Below are 24,350 nucleotides of genomic sequence, written 5' to 3' on the forward strand. Positions count from 1 at the left end.
GCTCATTGCTGTCCTCTGTCGTGAAATCTCTGAAATCAGACACCAGTTTATTAGCTATCAGTCTGGATTGTTTTGTATTACATCCATACGTATGAAACATTTTCTTCTTGATTAAATATAAACATCCTTCCTCCAAAACATTTCCCGTTATGTTTGGGACAATGACTGAGCAAAGCAGGCACCCGAGGGTCATAAAGAGCATCCTGAGCAAGCCACTGCACATCCATACTCACATACCTACCAGTTCAGCGGACGACTGGAGGCTAATGTTGTGAGGGAACACCAACTGGCAGTGCATAGGGATGTAAACCTTTGGCCACCGTAGTGGGAAACACCTGCCCTTTAACACAAAGCGACTCAGGGAGGCATCATGGGGAAACACCTGGGCTACAACAATGAAACTTAGCCTCAGGGGGCAACTTTGTGGTATTTCTTTAAACTCATGAATGGATTCACATTGATAGTAAGTTGGACTTACTTTAGTTTCACATTTCTAATAGCCCTTTATTTGTTTATAGTGTTAGAAAACCAGAAAATTTGATGCGTTTCCACGGCCAGCCGAGTCTTCATGCTTTATTTTATCCAACCAATTACCAAAAACCTAAAGATATTCAGTTTATTGTGCAAGATGAAAAAAATGGATCAAATGTGCAATGCTGGAATCTCTGCCATTTTTGCTTTTCAATGATTAATCAATAATGAAAATAGTAGCAGACGTATGAGATCTTCTGATCAATCAGTTGGTTAATCATTGTTACTCTATTCTATTTAGATTTTGTAATTAGCATCCATAAGTTATGATTGTATGTACTAAGGCCTGCTTGGGCCTGTTTAATAAACTCTATATGCTTCTCTAGGAAAAGCCACTTTCCTGTTGCATAAACGGACTTCTTTGAACACTTTTTAAGGACGAGGACTAATCTTTGCAATGTTTGGAGACTAAATCCGATGTTAATGTGAAACCTTTCTGACATTAATGAGCATTTATTTTGTGAAGTAACTTTATAATCCTAAAGGAATTTGAAATCCTACACTATTTGCATCCACACGTGGTTGCACCATTAATTGCTGGGTTTGCATGCCAGTAGCAGACCAGTGAAATGGTGTGAAACTGTTGTGGGAGTGTGTATTGCCGGTTTGCATCTGTCCTTGTGCATGAAACAACCAAAACAGGAGCGCAAAAGCAGCTCAATGCGCCGTAAGCTGCGAGAGGTCAAACACGCCACAAGCAACATTAAATTCATTATACTTAATAAAAAGTGCGCAATTCTCCAAAATCTTTTGCCGCCGCTGCTCTCTTGATTCATTTAACAAGCCAGGACAGCTCCTCAGTGTTTCCAACTTTTTTGGAGGAGACTAAACACATTCCACCAGTTCATATTACACCTAATTTAGCTTTTATGTGCTGTTTGATTTACTTTGAATAATTTTAAATGGTGACTTAATTTTAAGACTTGGTGCGTTTCAGCCAACAGACATGGGCAGCAGTTCAGTTTATGTGCATAAAAGAGTGTTGACTCTTTAATCAAACATGTCTGGCTCTTGCTGAGGCTGAATAATCAAATCATTAGCCAGACTTGATATAACTAGAATACACTCAGGAATCACATACCTCTACCGAGGCACACTGATGTAAATTTGTGGATCTATTAAAGCATATGCATAAACACATGGTGTTTGGAATACAGACATTTACATTTAAAGGAATTTAGGCGGTTTATGTGGAATTGCAGACCATTGTAGATTGTCGGACCCAATTTCAGGACTACTGTTTTGTACATCAAAACCCAAATCAGTAGTCCTGATATACAAGTGATACTTGGCAAATTAAATGACATTATGGAAGACTAACTAAAATAAAATTAGTTGAACTGTCAGATTGCTGTAAGTTCGTTTGATTGCCGAGCGCTTGATCTTCCTTAAACCAAAGAGAGAGAGAGAGAGAGAGAGAGAGACCGACACAACATTTTTTGGCGCCTTCGAAGAGGTGCTAACTAACGGACAGGCAAAAAACTTCTTTGATGTAAGAAATAAATCACAGATTGCGCAATCGCATACTCATGAAATGTTGACTGGAACTAATGATATTTGAATCTCCAATAAATATTTGTAATAACTAAGCCCCCGGGGTCTTTATCCTGAGCTTCCCCTTCCTGCGGATCAATGTTAAATTACCCCTGAATTCTGTGTGAGTTATTTATGCAACGAGAACCAAACAAATATAAGCCATTGTAGCAACGATTGTAATGAGAATTATCTGAGCAAGCCAATGTGGGATATGAAGTCATTACTTTCCTTGGCCTTTTGTCGAAAATACATAATGAGCCGCAAGTTTTGTTTACATAAAAAAAATTCTCTGTAATGCTGCGTTACAGTGGCCATTTCCAAGACACTGCGAAAGGAAGCCCTGTTTTTAAATCAGTGTCATTTTTTTTGGGAGTTTTAAGACGGTTTCTTCAGATTCATCCAGGAAAAGCTTTTTTTTTTTTTTTTTTTCTGTATTAGACTGTTGCTTAATACTTTCGAGCTATTACTGCTTGCTGTCTGCCTTGTTTGTTTGCAGTTGCCGAGAGCAACCACGCCACGTCAGGCACGGGAAAATGGGATCTTCCTGCCAACGCGCGGGCTGTTTTAGGAGCTGCCTGGAGCGTTGAATAACGAGCCCGTTGGCTGGTTGACTTTCCCATTTGCTGTTGTGATTTGAAGTCAAATGTCACATCATGTGACACAATCATCGCATGAGCGCCTCCTCTCCTGGGAGATAATTGATGTCGTGGCAGTGAAAAAAAAACAAACAAACAAACGGATCCTCCCTGTGTGTGTGTGTGTGTGTGTGTGTGTGTGTGTGTGTGTGCAACTTTACCTTCAAGGGGGAGTGTTATAGATTGTGTTGATCAGAGTGCACGGAGCTACACACTTGGAGGAAGCCATAAACTGTGCCAGTGGAGTAATAACCTCAGCCTAAGCCGAACAGAGGAAAGAGTCAGACAATTATTTTGCCCCTGCCTGACACCGCTGAATTAGCTCAGCGTTCTGATGGATTACCTGCAGCTGACCTAAGATGTTAGTTGTGATGAATCTGTCCAAAGCCATCTGGGGCCCCACTAGAGTTATTGCCTGGCGGTTATCGGCCGAAAGCAGACACTGATGCCTTCTATGGTGGCAAAACATCAGCGCCAAAGGTGGCTTTTGTTTAACATTTGCAGGTTTTGACTCTAACTCAGAGCAAAACTCTTTGGAAAGGCTGAATGGTTTGCACAGGAAGATAAAACTGAGCGAGTCCTTTTAAGCATCAGAGTAATCACGATGTACAGCTTTCTCCTTATCTTAGAAATTTCTGCTTGCGCAAGTAACTTAACCTTTATGAGATGATTTTGTGAGGGGATTTCGGTCATTTTGAAATCCCAGAGCATGACATACATGTGAGCGGAGCAACTGAATCAATATTAACACATCTGTTTTCCAGGAACATTACATTTAGTGGAAAGAATTTCACAAAATGTCTACACAATTCAGAATATCCAAAACTCCCAAAGTGAGATGTAGTTGTTCTTCTTTTTGGGCTTCTAATTGATTACATGAGATGCACATCTTTCAGGCAGACAAATGACCAAAGTAATCTCCTTACCACACATTATTCATTTCAATAGTTCAAATGAGTTTTATAGATCTTTTCATTTATCTTTTAGGCTAAATGAAATCTCTCTGCGACTGCAGCTTTAGCCTTGCACTGCTGCACAATGTTAGACACTTCATTATGATTTCAGAGGTATCTGCGTCATTCACACAGCTGGCAGGCAGCTTGTTGTTCTTGTAAAAGATTTGAAGGAATATTTGTGTTATGACCAGACATTATTAACCAACATCAACCTGAGTATTGGTTTTCAGCCTGACCAACTCAGTTAAGTCTGTCAAGATAACTGTTGCGGCTGGTGCTTTTTCTACTGCTGGGGTTGTTTCTGTCAGGGTCAGACTTTTACATGAAGGCATTTTGGTTTTGTAGAGTTTTGCTCAGATCAGCTTTTTCTTGCCTCCTGGTTTGGAGAAGTGAATTCTAAATCCCGTGGTCCTCCTCCCTCACACTGTTGCCCAAACACTTGTCAGTCATCTTGACGTGCCGGTTTCAACAAAACAACATCAAGCCCGAGGCCAAAGCAACTGACAGTGATAAAGCGAAGAGATGGTAAAGGTGAAGGCAGGGAATCTGCTGCTGCTGCAAAAAAGAAGAAACTTCTGGTGTTCAGGAGGGTTTCTCAGTAGGGTTGTCGTTGCTTGTTTGGCTTAGTGGTCATGTTTTATTCTTTTTTTTTTTTTTCTTAATAATGGTATTATTTCTATAAAAGAAGCTTTTTTTTTTTTTAAGCAAGTGGTGAAACAGTTTATATATCAATTCAAACCAAGGGACAATGCTGCTATATAAAACTGAAGTAAACTAAACTATGTAAAACTAGAAAGTAACCCCTAAAGAAACCAAAGGTAAGGTCTCAAAATTATGTAAAGCCTTTTGAAAAATAGTCTCTGAAAGCTAACACTCCAAAATGGTGCCTGCATTTCTTCACAGTATCCAATATGTTGATTGGTGACATCATTCTGATCCCCAATAATCCCTTTGGAGTCGAGAGTTGATGGAGGATTGATGCATCGCTGATGCTATGCGAGACATGTGCTTTTTATTTGGTCACCAGGCAGCCGCACTGCCTTATCAGCAGAGCAGAACCAGCTGGGAATGCACTCTGTTAGGGACATGGGCAAGAAGTTGAAATCTCCTGACTTTCAAAATCCGTCAAAATACACGGCTTTGATACATATATTCACCGATCCAGACCAAATCTCCCATTTGTTTAGAGTTTTCCTGTTGTATAGTGAAATTTCCACCCATATCAAAGCTGCCTGAGAAATCAAAGTTTTTCCCCCTTTCGACTGCGTGATCCAGGTTAATGTTTTGGTTTTTTTTCTTTAGTTTGCATTAGCAATACTACTCCATGGGCCATAAAATACTTCAGAACAGGATGTGGCTTATTTTTCAAAAGCAAATGTTTTCCCCGATAAAATGAAGCGTATTTCTTTTTCTTAGAACATATATTTTTGTGTCTTACCTTGAAATTGACAAAAAATCTGACGACGTTACGCTAATTGTGAGGGGCATTGATTTTCCACAGAACTTATGAATCATTATTTTTTGCACCGGCCTCAGTCTTTTTGAAATACCACAGTAATCATTCATTTAAAATTAGATTTGATAGAAGTTCAATGCCAGTAGAATTGTGGTGAGTTCATTTCCTCCATGTGCAGCGGAGGAGGAGGAGGAGGAGGAAGAGGCTGGAGGCTGCTGGAGAGGGGCAGTGGTCTTGGAGGAGTTAAGAATGACACGCCATTAATCAGGCCGAGCAGACGACCAGTATCATTTCACAGTGAAGGCTGGAATAGAGGCCCGTCTGTGTTGAACAGCTGCAGGAGGAAACCGGCCCTTTGCCTTTCTTAGACATTTGGACGGAGGGAGGAAGAGCGAGAGAGTCAGCAGTGAGAGTGAGAGAGAGAGAGAGCGAGAAAGTGTATATATGTGTGAGGGCACTTTACAGATGGGATGGAGGAGGGGAGGAGAAGAAGAGGAAGAGAAGAAAATGAAGGTTTTAACAGCCTGCCCACATCTGTTTATTTAGAAAAGAAACCATTGTGTCATTCAGTTATTCTAACAGAATACACCAGGGCCAATGTTAGTCCCATAATGACGGCTTTTTAAATACACAGTTTACACTCCTATGAAGTGGCCTCATAACTGTGTTGGAGACTCAGGAACGTGCCAAATGGGGGAACATGCTTAGGTTTCACATTCCCCCTCGCACTACTTGACGTCTCTATAGCAGAGAGATCTGGTGGGGGTCGCTTGTCTTGGTCTTGTGTGTTTTGTTTTTTTTGCCCTGGGTCTAATCTCTCAAATTGGTTCTCTGGGGTTTGGATGGCTGCCAAATAACTGCAGGAGGTTATGGGACACAAGTTCGGAAGTCGTGTGAGATGGTAGGATGGTATCCTTGTGCGTATTCTGCTGCTTATACATCCTATCAACTGTACACTCAATGACAGGGTGGCACGACGAGTTCAGCTGTGTGCATTTCTTTTGTGTGTTTAAGATATTCAGTCTCTTTCACAGCACTGGGGTTTGGCAGCCATGCGATGGTTGTGGATAGGGAATGAGTGTGGTTATGACCAATATAACATAGTCAAGGTACGGTTACGGCAAGGCAACTAAAACACTTGGTTAAAGTGGTTATAGTTAATATTTCTGGAACAAATGAAATGAAAGTGGAAAACAGAGGCGTGATTGCCCGTAGGGAAGAACCTGCATACGAAGATCACCTGACTCCAGAGCTCCCCTCATCTTTGAGACATGTAAAGTTCTCTGGCCCTCAAAACAGGCAGCTGTGCAGCCCAAACGGTCTTCAACCCAGACACAGTTAGCTACTAGCTGTCGAACACAGTGTGGCATTTGGCTGGTTCGAGCTGAGAAATCGAAAATGGAGCTAATACAGAGTGAATATTTGACCTGAAGTTTCCTGGTGGCCAAAGGACGACAAATCAAAAGGTAAAAAGACTTTTCATTAATTAAAATGTGCCACTTGCCCGGCCAACACACGCCGCTTCCTGCAGGGACACTGAACTTTGGCACTGGACCTAAATTGTGACCTGAGTCCTCTATGAATCCAGTTCAGGGGTTACTGCAGCTGCCATTAAGAAAAACCTTAATCTTGTTCCGTCCATGAGATCAGATCAAATGTGTTTTTAGTCATTTTGGTACTAATGATTTATTTTTGACAATGGATCAGGAAATTTGCGATCATGTTTATATTCCTTAAACAAAGGTGGTGAACTCGAATACAGGGTTTTAGGTGTAATTTGCATTAATAAAGCATATAGCTTGTGGACTGCGATACGGTAACTGCTCTGTATAATGACTCCGAGCCTTTCATCAACAGCAGATCAGGATGTTTACCACTTGTGGTCTAACTGATTATGAGTATGCTTTGTTGTGTTTTTATCTTGTTAAATTCTTTCTTGCTGAACTCCTTGTTTAGGAGATTTAGGTCATATGTCTGTGTCGGGGGGTTAGGTCTTTATTGGATGGTCCATATGTGCTGGTGTTTGTCTGCACTGATATGAAAGGCCTTCAGGCCTGTACAAACAGCCGCTCATTCAGGCTGACGGCTGAGCAGCATATGCTGCAACAGCTGCTTGTGTGATATGTGTAGCGTGGAGGCCGTGTAGAGATTCATAGAGGTCTGTCTGGGTAATTATTGTAGAAGTTACCTGGATGTAATTACACCTTTAAAAGCACATGCCCTGCCTTTGATGGACTTCACCGTTAGTTGACCTGAGGGCCAACGTGCCTCAAGGTGTTTTTGCCGCTTTGCGATGGGATACGACTATCATCCTGTCAGAGGACACACATAGGAGGTTGTCATCCAGCAACAGCAACAACAATAAAAAAAAAAAAGGGTTGTTATTGCAGAGTGGCCTCAAGTTGCAGCCACCAAAAGGAAAGTTTGTTAAAAGGAAAAATATGTGTAAAATATATCCTGAATTCCACTTTCTGTTTGTGTTATTTGCTTTATAATGCTGCTGTACTAGTCAAGCAAAAGCCCATTACTCCCCCCCCCCCATACGTATATTCAGTCATTGGTTGATTTTATGGATTTGTGACACTGAAGAATCTTTATGATAACCTGTCATTTTGTTGTGTTACTAAACGGACAGATGACAGACCTACATGGACTGTGACAGCTGCTCCGCCCCACTGAAATGGTCTCAGTTGTAGTAATTGTGTTTTAAAGTTGGCGTCTTCAGACGTGCAGACCAAATCATGCTGGATTTCATGGAAATCATAGTTCAGTGGATTGTGATCAGGACCTAGTTGACATGATGGATGACTTTAATCTCACTGATTAAAGGAACAAGCACGACACCCTGTAACACTTCAGTTAACATTTTTTGCCTGTTTAGCGGGAGTTTGAAGAAGGGGAGGAAGGAAGTTTGGGTTTCCTATTCCATCAAAGTAAATGATTTTCATTTCCAGAAAGCTGTCTCTTTTCACAGCGCTGATAGAATACAGTGAGCTGCTCATTGCTCATTGGGGTTTTCTCATTCACTGCACCATGGGTATAACAGTTTCCAAGGATCTCGTGAATTTTGCTGCCAAAACGCTCCAAGAGTGGTACAAATAGGTTGTTTATTTATGACTTTCTGCCATCATCAGCCGACTTCGATGGTTGTAATCACCTATGTGCCACTCTGGATTTCTTTAAGTCCTTGAAAGAGGATGGATAGAATGGAGGTAGTTTAATGGGCAGACATGAGGAAGGAAATGAATCCTTAATCTTGTTTGGTTTTGTTCCAAAAAACTTATCACTTGCCATTATCACTTCTCTGAAACCCCAAAAAGGAAGCAATTTCAATGGATAGTTCCTGCCAACTCATTTCCTGTATCCTGATATTTCCTTCTTCAGACAGCTCGGAGCAGGCTCACTGCCGCTGACCTGCTCCACTGGGACTCGGCCCACTCACTAACTGATGAAACCTTTTGAACACAACCCTGTGCAACCAGTAACGGGTTAAAAATCTTTTTTGAAATGCAACAGCAAAAATCTTGCAAAAATGTATAAGAATGCATAAAACATTGTCATAAATATAGTTTTATTTTTGGGAGACGCGAACCAGTGGAAGACATACTGTGTGCGGTTTGTTTTTAAGACGTATGCTTTGACTAACGATCTTGAGAAAGTTGCTTACTAGACACAGAGACAAGCTTTTAAAAAATGTCACTGCTGAATTGAGTTTCATGGGGGAAAAACAAAAACACACTATGTGCACAAAATATAAATATGTTTTTATTCCAGCCAACTTAATTTGATTGCCTGCTATGACATTCCCCACAAAATATTACTACTAGCTTCTTTGCTATTGCTCATTCTTCTGAAGACCAGCAGGGGATGGTTTTACTGTCATTATGTTTGTCCCTTAATTGGACTGTTGTGGCAAAAACTCCGATTTAATTGAGCCCTCAAAGTTACGACACTCCGCCCTCAGTGCAGCACATCTGGTTCAAGCATCCAGCTGTTGGCAGACATAAGCGTTGGATGATTTCATGATTCAATCAGCTCATTTTTTTGTTTCCTTCAGTAAATCTTTAGGATGAAAGACTTTTTTATGTGGTTGATGAGATTTTAAAGAGATGCTCTGTCCAACACCTCTCAATTTAATCCATTTTCAAAATATGCAGATATTGAGAGGCGAAGTTCCTGCTTTATCGGCACTTATGTAGTAAAAAGATGAATGATTGAATGCCGCACTTCTCTGTTTTATATTAGTTGTTCCAAAAGCACTTGAAACAATGAGGACTTTGGTATTTGGAAATGTTTTGTCAAAGCACATAGCTTTTCCATTCTCTGTCCTGGAGGGAAAAGCAGGAGAGGGACTCCTGAGGTATTGAGTTCCCTGTATCCATCATTTTCGACGAGTTGGGACTCTGGAGTAGCGCCAGCAGCGTCTGTGTTAGCCAGCCGTAACTGACATTGAGTGCATTGTTTGCAGTCGGGAAGCTCACGGCTATGGCCTAAAGGTACATTCCTGAGATCAGAATGCTGCTTGAAACACAAACAGCCTTTGTGCCCTCGCTGCTCTCTTTCTCTGACTCCCTCATCCACATCAAGCCCCAAGAACTAAACTGCCTCCTCTAGCTCATGTGTCAACATGTGGGCTATCATTTTACTCATGCACACACACACACACACACACACTTGTGTCATTTTGATGATGAGGTCCAGGCAGGTATCAAAGTTCCTGGAAAAAAGCTGGAAAGTTAAAATTTTTGAATTGTGGAAAAGGAATAGAAAATGTCTGCTTTAAGAGCTGTGGCTCTAAATAATCTTGAATTTCCTCAACAGCAACATGGTCTGTTTGGTTTTTTTTTTTAATACTCGAGCCGTGTTTTTGTGGTGGCAAATGAATGTTGGCAGAAGTGATTAGAACCAGTGAATATCTGCAAACCTTCTGCTCAGCTTGTCTCTCTCAATGAGGATGTTTTGCAGGAGAAATGTGGTTGAAAGAAAAACTGAAAGATAGAAAATATTTGTTGAAACAATTTTCATGATTGGCCAGGATGTTTTCTGTGGAAATTTTCCCTAAAATTCCTGGTGTCTGTGTGAGGATCTGCTGGTGTCTGCAGTATCTTGGGTTTTGAGCCACTAGTTGGACAGAACAAAACACACGCAAACTTGTATTTGTAAACTATTATGGACACTTGATGGGCGCTTTTTCAAAGCTGTCTGACAACAGATGTTTTGGTAGGATATTGTTTCTCTGGGCTCAATTTGTTCTTTTTGATGACATGTTTTGCCTTCAACTATTAAATTAGCAAGATGTTTGAAATATTTAAATGGACTCCAACACTGGAATGGCACTCAGCAGAGCAGATACGCCCGCCAGGGACATTTTCTTCCCCCAGATCCATGTTTTTATCTGCAACAAATTGGAAACACTAATAGACCGTAACATAATAAATATGTCCTAATAATCGCAATCTTGCAATGTTAAGGAAAGTGATTAAACATATGAATTACTTTTATCATTACTGCTACTGGAAGTTGTAATCCCTAACTGACACAGGCAGTCTTAACTGATAATAGCAGACCAAAAAAAACGGTCATATCACATGTTAAGACAAGACAGAGAAAATCTAAGTGCTAGAGCTCTGATTCACCAGCTTAACGTCTGACAGAGTGAGATGTAACGCAATAATACGTTAGAAGTTCTCCTTAATGAGAGATTATATTCAATGATCTTCACTGAATGCCCTTTTAGACCACAGCTAATTTGCACTGAACTGCTCTGCTGAGGAAGAGTTAATAGGATGTGGATGATTAAATTATCATTTGGGATGCTGTGCACATCATTAACATGAAGTTGTAGAGTTCAAATTATTATTGAACTGTGGGATAGTCACAGTGTCATTATCCATTATTTATCTCCTGTTGTAAGCCGTTCCTTCATGCTTATCCTCTGACTCTCTAATAACTAAGAAAAATGCCCCAAGAACAAAACCTGTCCACACATTATTAACAGTGCTTTCAGGAATACCCTGCAAATAGAAATTATGTTTGCCAAAAAATTACTTGAACTTTGAGGTCAGAAGCCGTTCCGGTGGACCTGTATGACTTCTCCCTGCTGATGCATCCGCCATTGTGAGTCGCAAACACTATGAATCAAAACTGAAATTTGATTGATTTATTTCTAACTCTATCACCATATCGTTTTGAAGATATACAAAAAAAAAAAACTTAGGTAAAGTTGATTAATGATAATCAGAAGACTGCTGTCTGTCTCTAATACCTCAGCTCAAACACACTCTTCTTCTGGGTTCCCACAGCCAGCAGACTGGGACCAGCATCCAGGGGGATCTGGACAGGATCACAGAAAGCCACCAACCCAGTCTGTGACCAGAGAACTTTTTTTTTTTTTTTTTTACATGTTTTAAAAATTAGTCAAAGCTCACAAAGAATTTGGCAAAATGTCTTTAATCTTTCCGCGATTTGAGTCAGTTGAATTTGGAAAGGGGGAAAAGGGAACAGAGCAACGATTTCTCTTGCTCACTGAACTGTAGCTTCACCTCGACCATCTCCACAGGATGTTCGCTCACTGGCTCGTCTGGCCTGGAGAGCTTTCCTGGTCTCTTACAGCCATTAAGGGACCGACCATGATCGAAATGGCTGGCGTTACTGCTCTCCCATCCTGAAAATCCAGAAATACGTTTTCATTTAAAAACGAAAACAATTACCCTGTGAACAGAACACTTCTCTTTATATCAATGTAGTATTTTCCACTTCTGTTGGATTGAGCATTTTGAATCGGGGCTTGAAGGTCAGCAGTCTGTGTGAGACCACAGCCTTGTTGAAGGATTTTACATCGTCAGCAGCAGGCCACTGCTCCAGAAACCTTGCAAACACAGCACAGCTGATAACTTCAATGTGAAGTTAATGTTTCTAACACAAGCGCCTTGCTTCAGTACAACAGATAAGGAAAAGCAAAGTCGAGCTGAAACACTAACAGCATTAATTGTACACAGAAAGTCAATCTACAGCTCAGCTAACGTTATGAAGCCGGGAGGGGGGGGGGGTGGGGGGTGGGGGGGGGGTTGGTCTGACCAGGGTGGGATATATATTAACTTACACTCATTGCACCAATGAGCCAAGGTGAAAGTTTTTGTCCGACGTTAAATATTACCTGGCTATGAATTAAGGGCTGCTCTCCGTTCAGATTAAAACACAACTGTTGCACAGACTGAACTGCAGCTGATGAGTCAACATTAGTGCTGTGTTGATCGTGTGATCGAATGATTGCACCAATCTACCTGACCTGACCTGACAGCCATTCATCTGCCGTTAAAGCTTCCATCTAAAGTGGTTTAACAGCATACTTCAGCTGATAAAATAGCATTAATGCTCGGTTTGGGGTCATTTCCAAACATTAATGTAAGTTTCACCAAGATAAAAGATAGATTAAAGATAAGGAATCCTTTTAATGGGGACATTTGGGAAGGAAAAAAAAGTGTTGCCTAATACAACATGTTCATACAGCCCTTTTTTTTAATGAACTTTAGGAATCAGTATTTGATGAAACTGAGTTAAAATCAGCTTCCCTTGGCTCAAACCAGGAGATCTGCTCTGTGATTGAATTTCCCCTCCAACAGTTTCATCCCTCCTCACCTCGGGGGTTATTTCTCAAGACCATCTTCCTCCCACCCCTCAAACTCCCGCCCATCCCTACGTAGATCCCACAACAAGTGGCCCAGCCAATGGGAGGCTGCTGGGGCTGTGCAGAGAGGGGGCCGGGGAGCAGAAAGACGAATGCTCTGGGGGGGGGGGACACAGTAGAGGGCCACTTTACGACCCGCAAGGCTTGTTGTTTAGCCCCACGCTCGGTCTGTTCGCACCGCCGTGGGCTCAGGAACTGTGTCATGATCCGGTCCGGTCCCTCTCTGGACTCTGGTTTTTCAGCTGGAAACCCGCTCGGACTGAGGAGCCAACAGAGGGATCTCTGAAGTGAGATCTCTGCGATGGAATAACCCGCTCCAGAAACTCCCACAACTTTGTGGACAACACTTTCCTTTTCGAGATTCCTGCGACTTTCTGTTTCCAGTCCTCGCCCCCCTCCTCCAATCATGTATGGATAACAGGGGGTCCGGCTCAGAGGCGGTTTATGGATCCGGGATTACACCGAGCCCTGGTAGCCTGTTGAATGCCCACACAGCCGGGCCTTTCCCACACCATCTGTCCCCGGTGAAGAAGTTTCCCATATGACACTGCTGTGAGCCTGGCCGTCTTCCTGAAGCTCAGAACCATGGCCGCCCCGGACTCGGCGGTCCGGACGGCCTGCAGGTCCGTCTCCACTTTCGCTTGCGTGCTTTTGTTTGCGGGCTGCCTCTCCGTGGCCTCGCCGTCCCACGGCCGGCGGCTCATCTGCTGGCAAGCCATCTTGAACTGCCAAGCCGAGCCGGAGTGCAATTACGCGTACGAGCACTACATGCGCGCCTGCGGGCCCGTGCTGCGGGGGGAGCGGAAGAAGTGTCCCAGCCACTGCATCTCCTCCCTGGTCCAGCTCAACCTGACCAAGAACGGGCCGCCTCTGGAGGACTGCAGCTGCGCGCACGACGAGGTGTGCACCAGCACCAAGCGGGCCATCGAGCCCTGCCTGCCCCGGACTACCAGCACCGGCTGCACGGAAGCCCGGCGCCAGTGCGAGAGGGACCATCAGTGCAACTCGGCGATGCACGACTATCTGAAACACTGCGGGAAACTTTTCAGCGGCGCGGTTTGCACGAACGCCTGCAGGAACGTGATCGCCAACATGCGTAAAATCCCCAAAGGCCAGCAGCTGGACACATGCATGTGCGACGGGACGGAGAGGGCGATCTGCGAGTTCGTCAAGAGCAGCATGAAGGCGCTCTGCTTCGACTCCGCCGACACTTACGAGCCCAGCGGCGACGATCCGGATCAGGAGTGCGACGAGGACCCACCGGATCCGTACTACGCGGTGGACCCGGAGAGCGGAGCCTGCCCCACCGGAGCCCGCTGCGTTTTGACCCTGCTGGCATCCATTTTGGCTCTATTGCTCCTCATTTAATGCCCCGGTTCATAATCTGCCCCGACTGTTTTGTCGAGCTGAAGGGCAATCTAAACTTTTTGCCCGTCAGTGAGGCTCCTGACATTGTGGCAGGTTGGAGCCTCGAACACTAAAAGGAAAAGTGTCCGGGCCCTCTTTTGAGTTTAGGAGGATATCAAATCAGGATATTTTCTATGCAATTGAAACCGGAAAGATCCTTTACAGTGAGCTCCAGGCTGCTCCCTTATCAAAACACAACACTTCCCTGTTCTCCTGATGCTTTGCTTATGAGATAAGCTAAATAGGATTGTCTACTTTTTCACAGTCACAGACTGATAGAGGAGCTGCCACGGTCGAGACACAGTTGGTTTGTTTTGGTATGAATGCAAAGCTGGAACAGTTTATGCTGTGCACTGCCATTCTTTTTTTTTTTTTCTCTTCTTCTTAAAGATATGAACTATTTTTGTATGATAGACTGCTGCCATTGAGCACCAGATCATCTGATTTACAAGTATTTAATGCTGGAATCTATGAACTTGTAAATAGATCAGGAGTTAAAGTGAAACAGTAATTTATTCCACACCACCTATAGTTACATCCAAATGTCCATCATGTGAATAAAAGACTGAAAATTCCAGCTTTAAAGGGAAGTTATTTAGACTGTAATCTCTTCAAAGATAATGTACATTGTATATATGTGTATAGCCTATATAGATTTTTTTCCCCAGAGAATCCTCTATGTTTTAGGCTACGAGATGATTTATTCACCGTGTATGGCCTAGAGAAAGAAATGTCTAAATCCACTGTATGACTGCCTCAATGATATACTTTTATAGAAGGCATAAAGAAAACTTGAAGATATTGGTCTTGACTGTGAGTTCTTTTTTTCTGTGCATTTATTCGGTCAGTAAAATGGGTTTCAAAAACTTAAATAGCACAACTTATGGCTAGCTCAGCGTGTGATTATGTAAATTGTGTAAAAAAGTAAACACAGGATAAGATAAGCATAAACAAAAGTGCATACTGGATGAAAAGCCAAGGCATTGGCAGTATGAGAGAGTATCAGTTATATCTTTCTTCGAAGACACTTTCCTCTCTGTGAGTTAAATGAGTTGGCAGTGACATGCCTCATACATACAGCTCAGATAGGTGATTTAAAGAAACAAGAAGAATTGGACACGTTTTTAATTCTTACATACATTTTTGTTTTTTGTTTTTTTGAAGTGTGTAGTTCTACATTAGGCCATTTTTAGTGCTGCATGTTGATTAAGCTCCTTGGTTTGGTTTTACAGCTGTGCTTCTTCTGACAGTGAAGCAAAAATAATTCTTATTTATTATTACTTTGAGCTTTATGTGAAATGCTGGACAATATTGATGGACATAAAAAACATAAGTTTGGTCCGTAAAGGGACACCTGTGGTCTCACCTAATGCTGCTGCGTAACAAATGAGCCCTTCACACTCCTGCTTCTGTGTCTGCAGGCTGATTTTAAAATGCAGGCTGGCTTCTTCTGCTGGCAGATAGCCTAATGACCTGCATTGTGTTGATTTACCTGGCTGTTGTCAGAAACAGCTGTCAACCTCCCCATTTCCCCAGCAACACTTTCTACGCTCAGATATCAGCATCGCTGTTTTATTTTATTATCTTGCCATTTTATATCTATTTCAACAATTTGAATAATACGTCTGGACTTTGAGTGTCTCTTAGTAAAGAATAATTAAAGTCTAACGTTGTTCTCCTTTCACATAATCAGAAACATGAGTGACTTAAATATAGTTTTGTTCGAGTCCAAGTATTAATTTACAGAACTGTCATATATGATTAATGGCACATTTAATTTCTGTGACAAAACTCTTTTTAATTTAAACAACAGATTATTTTGTTAATTGGCTGCAATTAAATGCAGCATGGTACAAAGTGTATTTATTCAGTCTCTTACTTAAATACTCATGGCTCAAGCATCTGCTGAAAGCGTATAGCTGTGTATTTTGTCTTTTGTAGAATTATTATTTTCAAGATACCTTGCAGATCATGCCACCCCTCCCTCTGCTCCACTTTGGGGGCTTTAAATCAATGATTTGCCGCAAAATGTTTTATTAGAGGGGGGACAAGAGCCCTCTAACTGAATGGATGGAGGAGAAGTCGAGTGGCATCTTTTATCATGTAAATGTTAAGCACATAATAGTTGGGTAGCACATTAGGAAGGCACTTCATTCTTTCAGGCTGGCTTGACACCTCTGGAGAGCCGAGCGGCGGGGAAGCATGTGGGAACGATCTGCTGCTGCTTGGGTCTCAGCCCTCCACTGCAAGAAAAGGAGAAGAAAACAAATGACAGGCTTGGCAAGGCTTATTTCACGTTGGATTCACACTTAATGTCCCCTGTATTTTCGTTAAAACTATGTTGTTGTTGTTTTTAATCTGCAGTGGTTTATTTTGTTTAAGTAAATTCCAAAAAGGAGCACAGCCTTATTAAAAAAAAAGTCCTTTTCACACGATTTTACAGTTTAATCAGTGCAGCAAAGAAGCTAAAGCTATGCTGTATGTATGCTTAAAAAAATATCCCTAAATGCCTTTCTTACAGTACTGGTATGCAATCTGCTGTGCATGAAGCTTTCCAGCAAGGAATAGCTCTGTAGCCCAGTCTGTCCTCCCCTCCCCCCCTCGCCTTTCTTTTGCCTCTCACATTTGTTCAGGCAGTTTCAGTACTTTGAAAAAGCACAGCGTGCGATGATTAGGCTGTAATAATGCATGATGTGTGAATGGATGAATGAGGTGCAAAAAAAAAAAAAACTAAACTTGCCTACTCCTCATAAAAATTGAGGTGGAATACAATGAGCGCTTGAATGCGTTTAGTTGTGTTGAGCTCACAAGGCTAATTTTTGGTCTGGCTTCAAAGCAGAAAGTTTTAAATGAATAAGCACCAGCCACAGACAGTGTCTGCAAAATGTGAAAAGTTATCACAGCTGATTTTGACAACATACTGCTGTTGAAATGCCTTCCCCTGGTGTGTGTGTGTGTGTGTGTGTGTGTGTGTGTGTGCTGGGGGTGGTTCTGGGTTTAATTTACAAACTGTGGCTGTTTGTGTTCCAGCTCTTTGAGTGTGTGTAAGGTATCTCTGCCATCAACTTTGCTTCAGTGAGTTCACTTCACTTCCAAGCTCGGCTTCTTTAGCCTCCTGAACAAAACGGCCCACACTTCACCCCATGCAGATCACTTCACCCCTTTACCCCGCACATATCCCAGCACAGTGTTTACAAAGGTGCAGCTCTCTCAACCACTGAAGGAGGTTTGATGCCTGTAATGGCATCTCTTATGTAATCCTTCTATTATTTTCTTATTCATTTAGTAAATAAATTTTTTTAAAACTACCTCTGCTTTCTTTTCTTTTCCGTGTGCCCTTCACACTAGTTCAGCTACATAACTGAATAAGTAAAGTTTGAATATTTCACACAGCTTCTGTATTGCTATGGAAATTTGACAACATAAAATACATAAAATATTTGACCTTAGCCCTACTTTTCTGTGCAAAGTTTTCACTTAAGTCTTGGCACCGACTGGGGCGGTGCTTTTAATTGAGAGGTAAATGGAAAGCCTATATTCAATTTGAACTCGTTTTACTTCAAAAAATCCTCATTTCAAACAAAGAGTCTGAAATATGTTAGTCTTTCAGTGTCTCCTCTTGAGTCAAAATGTGATTTTTAGGGCCAAAGTGGAACTTCTTTCTGTGTTTGACGATTTTCCACTCCACATTATTCTCAACAGTCGGGCCTTGAAGGGAGTTCCTTACTCCTGATATGCGCAGGCCATATTTCTCACAGACATTTGTTTTGGCCTTGGCTCCATGCAAGGTTGTGCAGAGGGTGATGTAGAAACGGTTGGACAGTTGGAATGGCTGAGATGGAGGAGGAGGCACTGAGATGGAAAGTTCATTTGAAAGGATTTGGAAATAATCCCCTAAAGTTACCACAGGGTATTCGATGGAATGGGCTCCACCTCGACTCCCCTCTGTGTTCCTGCCATAGCTTAGGAGCACATTTGTTTAAAAGGTAGTTATGAAAGAAGTGAGTTGCTGCTTGTAATTCTCACTTGGAATGTAATCTGGTGTTGTAAATTACTTTGCCCCACCCCACACATGGCAGATCATCCTCCGAATTCATGCCATTCCTCGTAGATGCCAGTAACACGCCAAAGCAAAGCTCATTGATTTTGCATCTCTCTCATTAGCTGCTTGGCCGAGGTCGGGAGACTCTCGAGAAACTCCTGTTGTTTTTTTCCCATCTATTTCAGCTGCCACTTTGATTTCATCATGCAAGACCTCTGCTGAGTTCACAACCCTTTGAAATGAGAAAAAGGCCTGTAATCCAGTTATTCAAGCTGCGGCCCGACTCCTCGGGTCCTGAGAGAAAACCTGCAGCACTAATCCCACTGTCACCAAGAGAACGCTTTGCTACCTGACTGTTTGTGGCAGCCATTTGATACATTCACTGCTTAAAATGTTCCTGTTGAGTATTTAACTAAGGGGGTCACATAGTTGTGCTGCGGCACCTATGTAGCTAGTGTAGTGTCAGAAAAATTAAAAAGACAATGAGAAAAAAAAAATCAAAACAGACCCACAGTAATTTAAGAAAAGGCAAATATTTGTTTGCTTACAATAAAGGCTGCAATTCAATTCTCAAATGTTTTTATTTATTATTTTTTTAATATTTGAAGAGCTTTTCTTGTCCATAAATCATGTTTGTGCAGATGGATTTAAAAGTAACGTGATGTGAAATGCTGAGATTTGCATTCACAGTGTCAATCGCTGTTCCAAATGCATGAACGGCGCAAATCACATGCTCTGAAAGTAAACAGCTCTTTTCCTAAGATTTTTATTGGTGACCACCTTGAGAAAAGGAGGCGTGGTGAAGCGGCAGCATTATCATTCATTTCAAATAGCACTCCTGACAAAACCACAAATGTAAGTCTAATGCTCTCCCTCTTAGCTCGGTTTTTGGTCTCCACCAACTCCTGAGGGTCACATCTGACTCTCTAGCCTCTAACCGTGGTTGTTTGTCATTAAAAAAAAAAAAAGAAAAGAAAGGAAAGGCAAAGAAATTCAGGCCGCTAAACACAAGTTAGTTAGATACTTATAAGCTCACATTATCTGTTGAAATTTGCTCCCGTGTAAAACGCACATGTGCCAGAAGTCATCCCGGGAAGAGTGTGTCCTTAGATTGATCCCAAATTTTTAACATGATGAAGTGCTCCTCTTTAGAGAGCATACCTTAACTGTTGAGCTGTTTTCCCGATTTCAAGTGAACACTTATTTTATCCCAAACAAGCCTTCACTAAATCTAACCATCTCAATGCAGCATCATGAAACTCTTTATTTTTTTTCAACAGTGAGTTTTAAGTTTCAGGCAATTTATGTCCTACTGATAGATGGAGAACACTATTGTGTTGTTTTAAAGATTTTGGAGGACTTATTCCAACAGTGAGTAATAGTTTCAGTGCAACACTTTTACATGTACGCAGGCCCATTAACACTCCTCAGATAAGCTACAGTCATTTTCTGCAGTAAATTCTACTTTATAGCCCTTTAATTGAGGTGTAAAGCAGTCTGTTGTGACTCCGTCCGTCTGGCTGCAGAGATTCTTCACCCTCCATCAGCCTGTAGCAGCCAGCAGGTCCAGGGTCCAGCTGCTCTGTGGGCTTGGGGGGGGGGGGGCATTCCCAGCGTGTTCACACATCACTGGAGGAGTTGGAGTGTTTGCCTTTCACTTTGACCACAACACAAACAACTTCGCCCACAAATAAACAAAACACAAGGCAGGGGCCACAAGTGCAGCAGGACTCAGTCCAAGCGGCTCGGGGACAACGAGTCAGGGCCGCCTCTGTTTGCGCGCTTGTGTTTGTGTTTACATGCATGTAGGTGTGGGTGTGTATGTAAATGCCCTCATGTGGAAGTCTGTGGAGGAATGCAGGACGGTTCTATACTAATCTGATTGTTGAGATAGATGCACCAATGCTGGTCTGTCGCTGAACTCTCTTCTGTTGTTTTTCTTTCTTTCTTTTTCCCAGCACGATTTCCCACAACACACCTCTACCTCCGAAAGCCTCCTCTATCTGTGCACTTTTGAAGGGCCTCCACAATTGAAGGACTAAGAGAAGAGAGGCAGAGGAAAGGGTGGGGGGGTGGGGGGGTGGAGGGGCAGGGACAAGAGACATAGAAAGAGAGAGAGAGAGAGAGAAGAAAACACAAAACTTGCTGACACGGGGCATAACTTAATTTCCACGGTAGGGGGACAGCTGTGCAGTGTAATCTGCCATGGCAGCCCATTCAGACTTCAATGGCAGGCTTGACCCGCCAAGGAAAACTCGAACTGCAGCCAGCCCCTGCTCAGGGAAGGAGGTGGTGACCGGGCCACCATTTATGGGCTTGTCTTAAAGTAACATACCCCTCTTGCTTGTTATTGATAACACCCCCAGCCCCAAGACACACACACACACACACACACACAGGCTTTGGAATGCGTAGCTGCTATAAAGGCCACATGAATTTTTTAGGAGGATCGTGTTGCAGTGGTCTCCATGCAAAGCCTCACAATTATCACCATTTGTGGCAAAAAGGGATTTATCTCCAGAAATGGTGTCTCTGTGGGGGAATGTGTTGGTGCCACTGTTTAACCATCCTGCATGAATGTTAGATGCACATTTAGTTTTTCCTCACCAAAATCTGTCCTTTTGGTTCCTGATTATTTGTGAAGCTGTTTTTTTGAGAATGACCTCAATCCAACATTTTGACACGCTAGCAGTCACCTCCCTTGCACCAATATGTCGAATCCTCTGTTTTTAGATTGAGTACACACTGTCTCATGGGCAAACAGCTCACTGCTTGTGTGGATGAGTCGATAGACAGAAAATTTTGTCATTTTTAAAGTCAGGTAGTAAGATAAATGTTAACACTTAAAGCAAAGCCTCCAGAGAAACGTGAATTTTTCCCTCTGGTTACTTTAACCTGTCTCATATATATATCGCACAAGATCCACAGACATTAACAGTTTTCATAGGTTGACCCACTGAAGAAGCTGTGGAAAAATGGTGAAAGCAACAAACAATAGAAAGATGGATTTAGGAAGTTGGGTTTCATGTTACCATTCCAAGCTGTGGACGAAGAAGAAGGGAGATTTAAGACACTGATGCACACATGATACAATCTGCTAGTGTCTTTAATGTAATACTGGGAATGGACCAGTATCATGACAAAATTATATTATAGCACACACAGATGTGATTACGCATTTCTCTATAATATCAGTCAACAGTTTCCTACATGATGGAGTGGAATAGGAGAAGTTTTAGACTACACGTTTTTGTTAAGCTTACATTTTTCTGAGAAGCACTGCAAACAACGCCATCTTAGTTTCTGTGCTTGAAGAGCTGATTCCGCTGTGAGGAAATAGTTTAACTACACAGAATTGACACTTTAGTGGATGTGACGTGGCATTAAAAGTGACTTTTACTAATTTTTTTTTTTCTTTTTAACTCTCAATGTTAATTCAATGAAAACCAATTTGCAGGGTTGGATTAATCTACCAACAAAAGTCAAGTGAGGCTAAGTAAACAAACAGGAAATGCTTTCACCCTGAAATGAATAATGAGGCTGTAGCTTGGGAGCTGTGAGGAGTTAATAGTTTGGCCATGGAAGTCAATAGGGGCTGGGGTCCCACTCCATTAAGCTGACCCCCAGGGCCACGTATTCATCCCTCACTCATTCATTTCCTCTTTTATGCCTGTGCTCTTTTCACAGCGGAGGGCAGGCAGCAGTGCGGGCTCATGCAGAACAGCGTCTGTACGGACTGTAGGTCATAAATATGTTGGGTCGGTATGCGAGCTGATGGGGCTTTGTTAACCCAAACACAAATGGGAGCCTTCAAAGTCATTAATGAAAAGACAGGGGAGGGACAGAGGAAGAAGTGATCACAACATTGGCTCCCAGTTTTACCCCTCAACACACACACACAGTCAACGTGAGCCTCTTTAAGCTTATTTGTGTGTCTTTGACTCACCTCTCCAGTGTGTATTTATCGATTTCATTATAATTATAGATATATGTATGTCATATTCACTGTGATCATTTTAAAAACCACTGTCGGCTTAAAGAGACAGACTTTCATGTAGTCTCACCCGATGAGTTTGTGGATTTCTTAGAGGCAACAATTCTTTATGCGTTCAGCAGATTAGTAAATGATCCGCATGAGCTCAGTGTGTCATTCAAAACATGGGTTTAGATCTCCATTCTTCCTGTTGTGCTCCCTGCAGTGGCATTTGTAAACATCCACAAGTGAGAGCAAACACATCCACAAGCCTTCAGCAGGCAGCACTTCACCCCTCAGCTGAAAGAGCCTCAGAGAGCAGAGGACGTCTCTGTTTGACGTCGAGCAAGTGGCAGTAAAAGAAGCGCTGGCTTTTACTTGACACAGGACGCAATTATCTGATTTAAATTGACATATTTAAAGGAAATAAATGTGTGTTTATGATGCTTATGATGCTATGATGATGAATTACCTCCAAATAAACTAACATAAGTAATTGTGACCTTTGTGGATGCACTACATTAAAATGTGTTCACAAAAAAACTCAATTACTCTTTCAGTTTTGTCCTAAACTGTGAAGTTACAAAGGCACCAAACATGATGAATCTGTAATGAACTGGGCTGACATGAACTAAACACTAAACACATTGAATAATCCCACTCTGGCTGCAAAAGCCCTTCACACAATGGTCCAGTTTACCAAAGCAAAGAGCATGGCTGGTGATTCGGGGTCATTAATAAAGCCTTCTTTGTGCCTCAGTTCATGATGGAGCAGGACGGTTTTCAGATGTCTCCGCATTGATTCAGGATGACAGATTGAATTTGCGAACTGAGTTAAAAAAAAAATAAAATAAATAAATAAATCGAGCAGGAAGATTTTCAGTCATTTCTAATGCTCTGTGAACTTTTGCAGATTTAACACTGCTCACCTGAATGTGTGTTTTCATGTCCCATCAGACCAGCGCTGCTACATTACGCTATGAGTCAATGTGTGAGCCAAACATTTAAAATGTGCAAAGAAAAAGCTAGCGTAAGTACTGGTGAGAATTATCATCTGACGGAGGATAGTGATTATGCAGACGACCACAGAATGTATGGCCCTGTGCGGCCACTGCTGCTCCTGGATCATATTCCCCTCACATGAAAATCCAGCTTAGCAGCTCTCTAGTAAAGTCAGAAAGCCGAGCGAGTCTTTTCCTGAACTGCTCATATGTCATGTTAAAGACAGAGCAGGAACAGCAGAGAGAGGCGGGGCGTGCAACAGGGAGTTAGTCATGTCTGTGGTGTGTGTGTGTGTGTGTGTGTGTGTGTGTGTGTTTTAGGGAGGGGGGGAGTAGCAGCAAGAACAAGGGCGAAAGTGATCAGGCTGAAATTTTGGCAGTGGGAGTGTTTGTGTCAGCGAAAGTGGGACAGAAAGAAAGAAGCACGGATGTCAAGAGTGAAACTGAGGAAAATGGCCTCTCATATGCAGTCGGCTGCACTTCACACTGCGAATGTGGAGCGTGAGTTATCTGAAGCATTCGGCAGAGTTTCTTGGATTCACATCACTGCACTCCATATCAAAGGAACGCAAAGTTCAAAGGAATCGTCTGACATTTTGGAAAATAGTCGTCTTCTCTTTACGCTTCTTTTTGTGTCAACAAGACAAAAAAAAGTTACACTTCCAAGCCGAGAAATCGTTCTCCATATTTCTACACAGATTAAAGAAATGAGATAAAATGTGTTTTAAAGGTGTTGTGTGTAATATTTTTGTTTATAACATTCACCAATGAACTAAAAGGTTCAGCAGAATACTAGGAAATGATAGTTTTGACGTCATATCCGTGTCATTTAAATATTCTTTGACACTGAAGTTAACGTACTAACCAGCTACCTCCGGCCTTTTATTAGCTTAGTTAGCTTCGCTTAGCTTAACTGAGCAGGAAGACCAGAAACAAATGCTAAATTCTGCTTACCAGAATCTGAGGGGAAAAATAAAAAAATCCCAAAAGGGGTTAATTTACTGTTTTCAAAAATAATAAATATAGGTAACAGAATATTCACATCATCTGAGATGTAAACTGTGTCACACGGATCTCGGCTGCAGGAGATCCGTGCGTTCATGTTTTTGAAAACTGCCAATCTGGT

At 42.1% G+C, this 24,350-nt stretch overlaps 1 protein-coding gene across 1 annotated transcript; it reads left to right on the top strand.

The window, feature by feature from the left end:
* Positions 1-12,912: 12,912 nt before the first annotated feature.
* gas1a (growth arrest-specific 1a) lies at positions 12,913-15,007 on the top strand. The gene has a single exon (XM_029511087.1). It carries the CDS (start codon positions 13,387-13,389, stop codon positions 14,167-14,169), a length of 783 nt encoding a protein of 260 aa, XP_029366947.1. The 5' UTR covers positions 12,913-13,386; the 3' UTR covers positions 14,170-15,007.
* Positions 15,008-24,350: the final 9,343 nt, after the last annotated feature.

The sequence above is a fragment of the Echeneis naucrates genome, chromosome 9 (assembly GCF_900963305.1).
Source record: "Echeneis naucrates chromosome 9, fEcheNa1.1, whole genome shotgun sequence".
NCBI lineage: Eukaryota > Metazoa > Chordata > Actinopteri > Carangiformes > Echeneidae > Echeneis > Echeneis naucrates.

What these genes read in the sequence shown, in the direction of transcription:
- gas1a (XM_029511087.1), top strand. Translation starts at nt 13,387, where the DNA reads ATGGCCGCCCCGGACTCGGCGGTCCGGACGGCCTGCAGGTCCGTCTCC.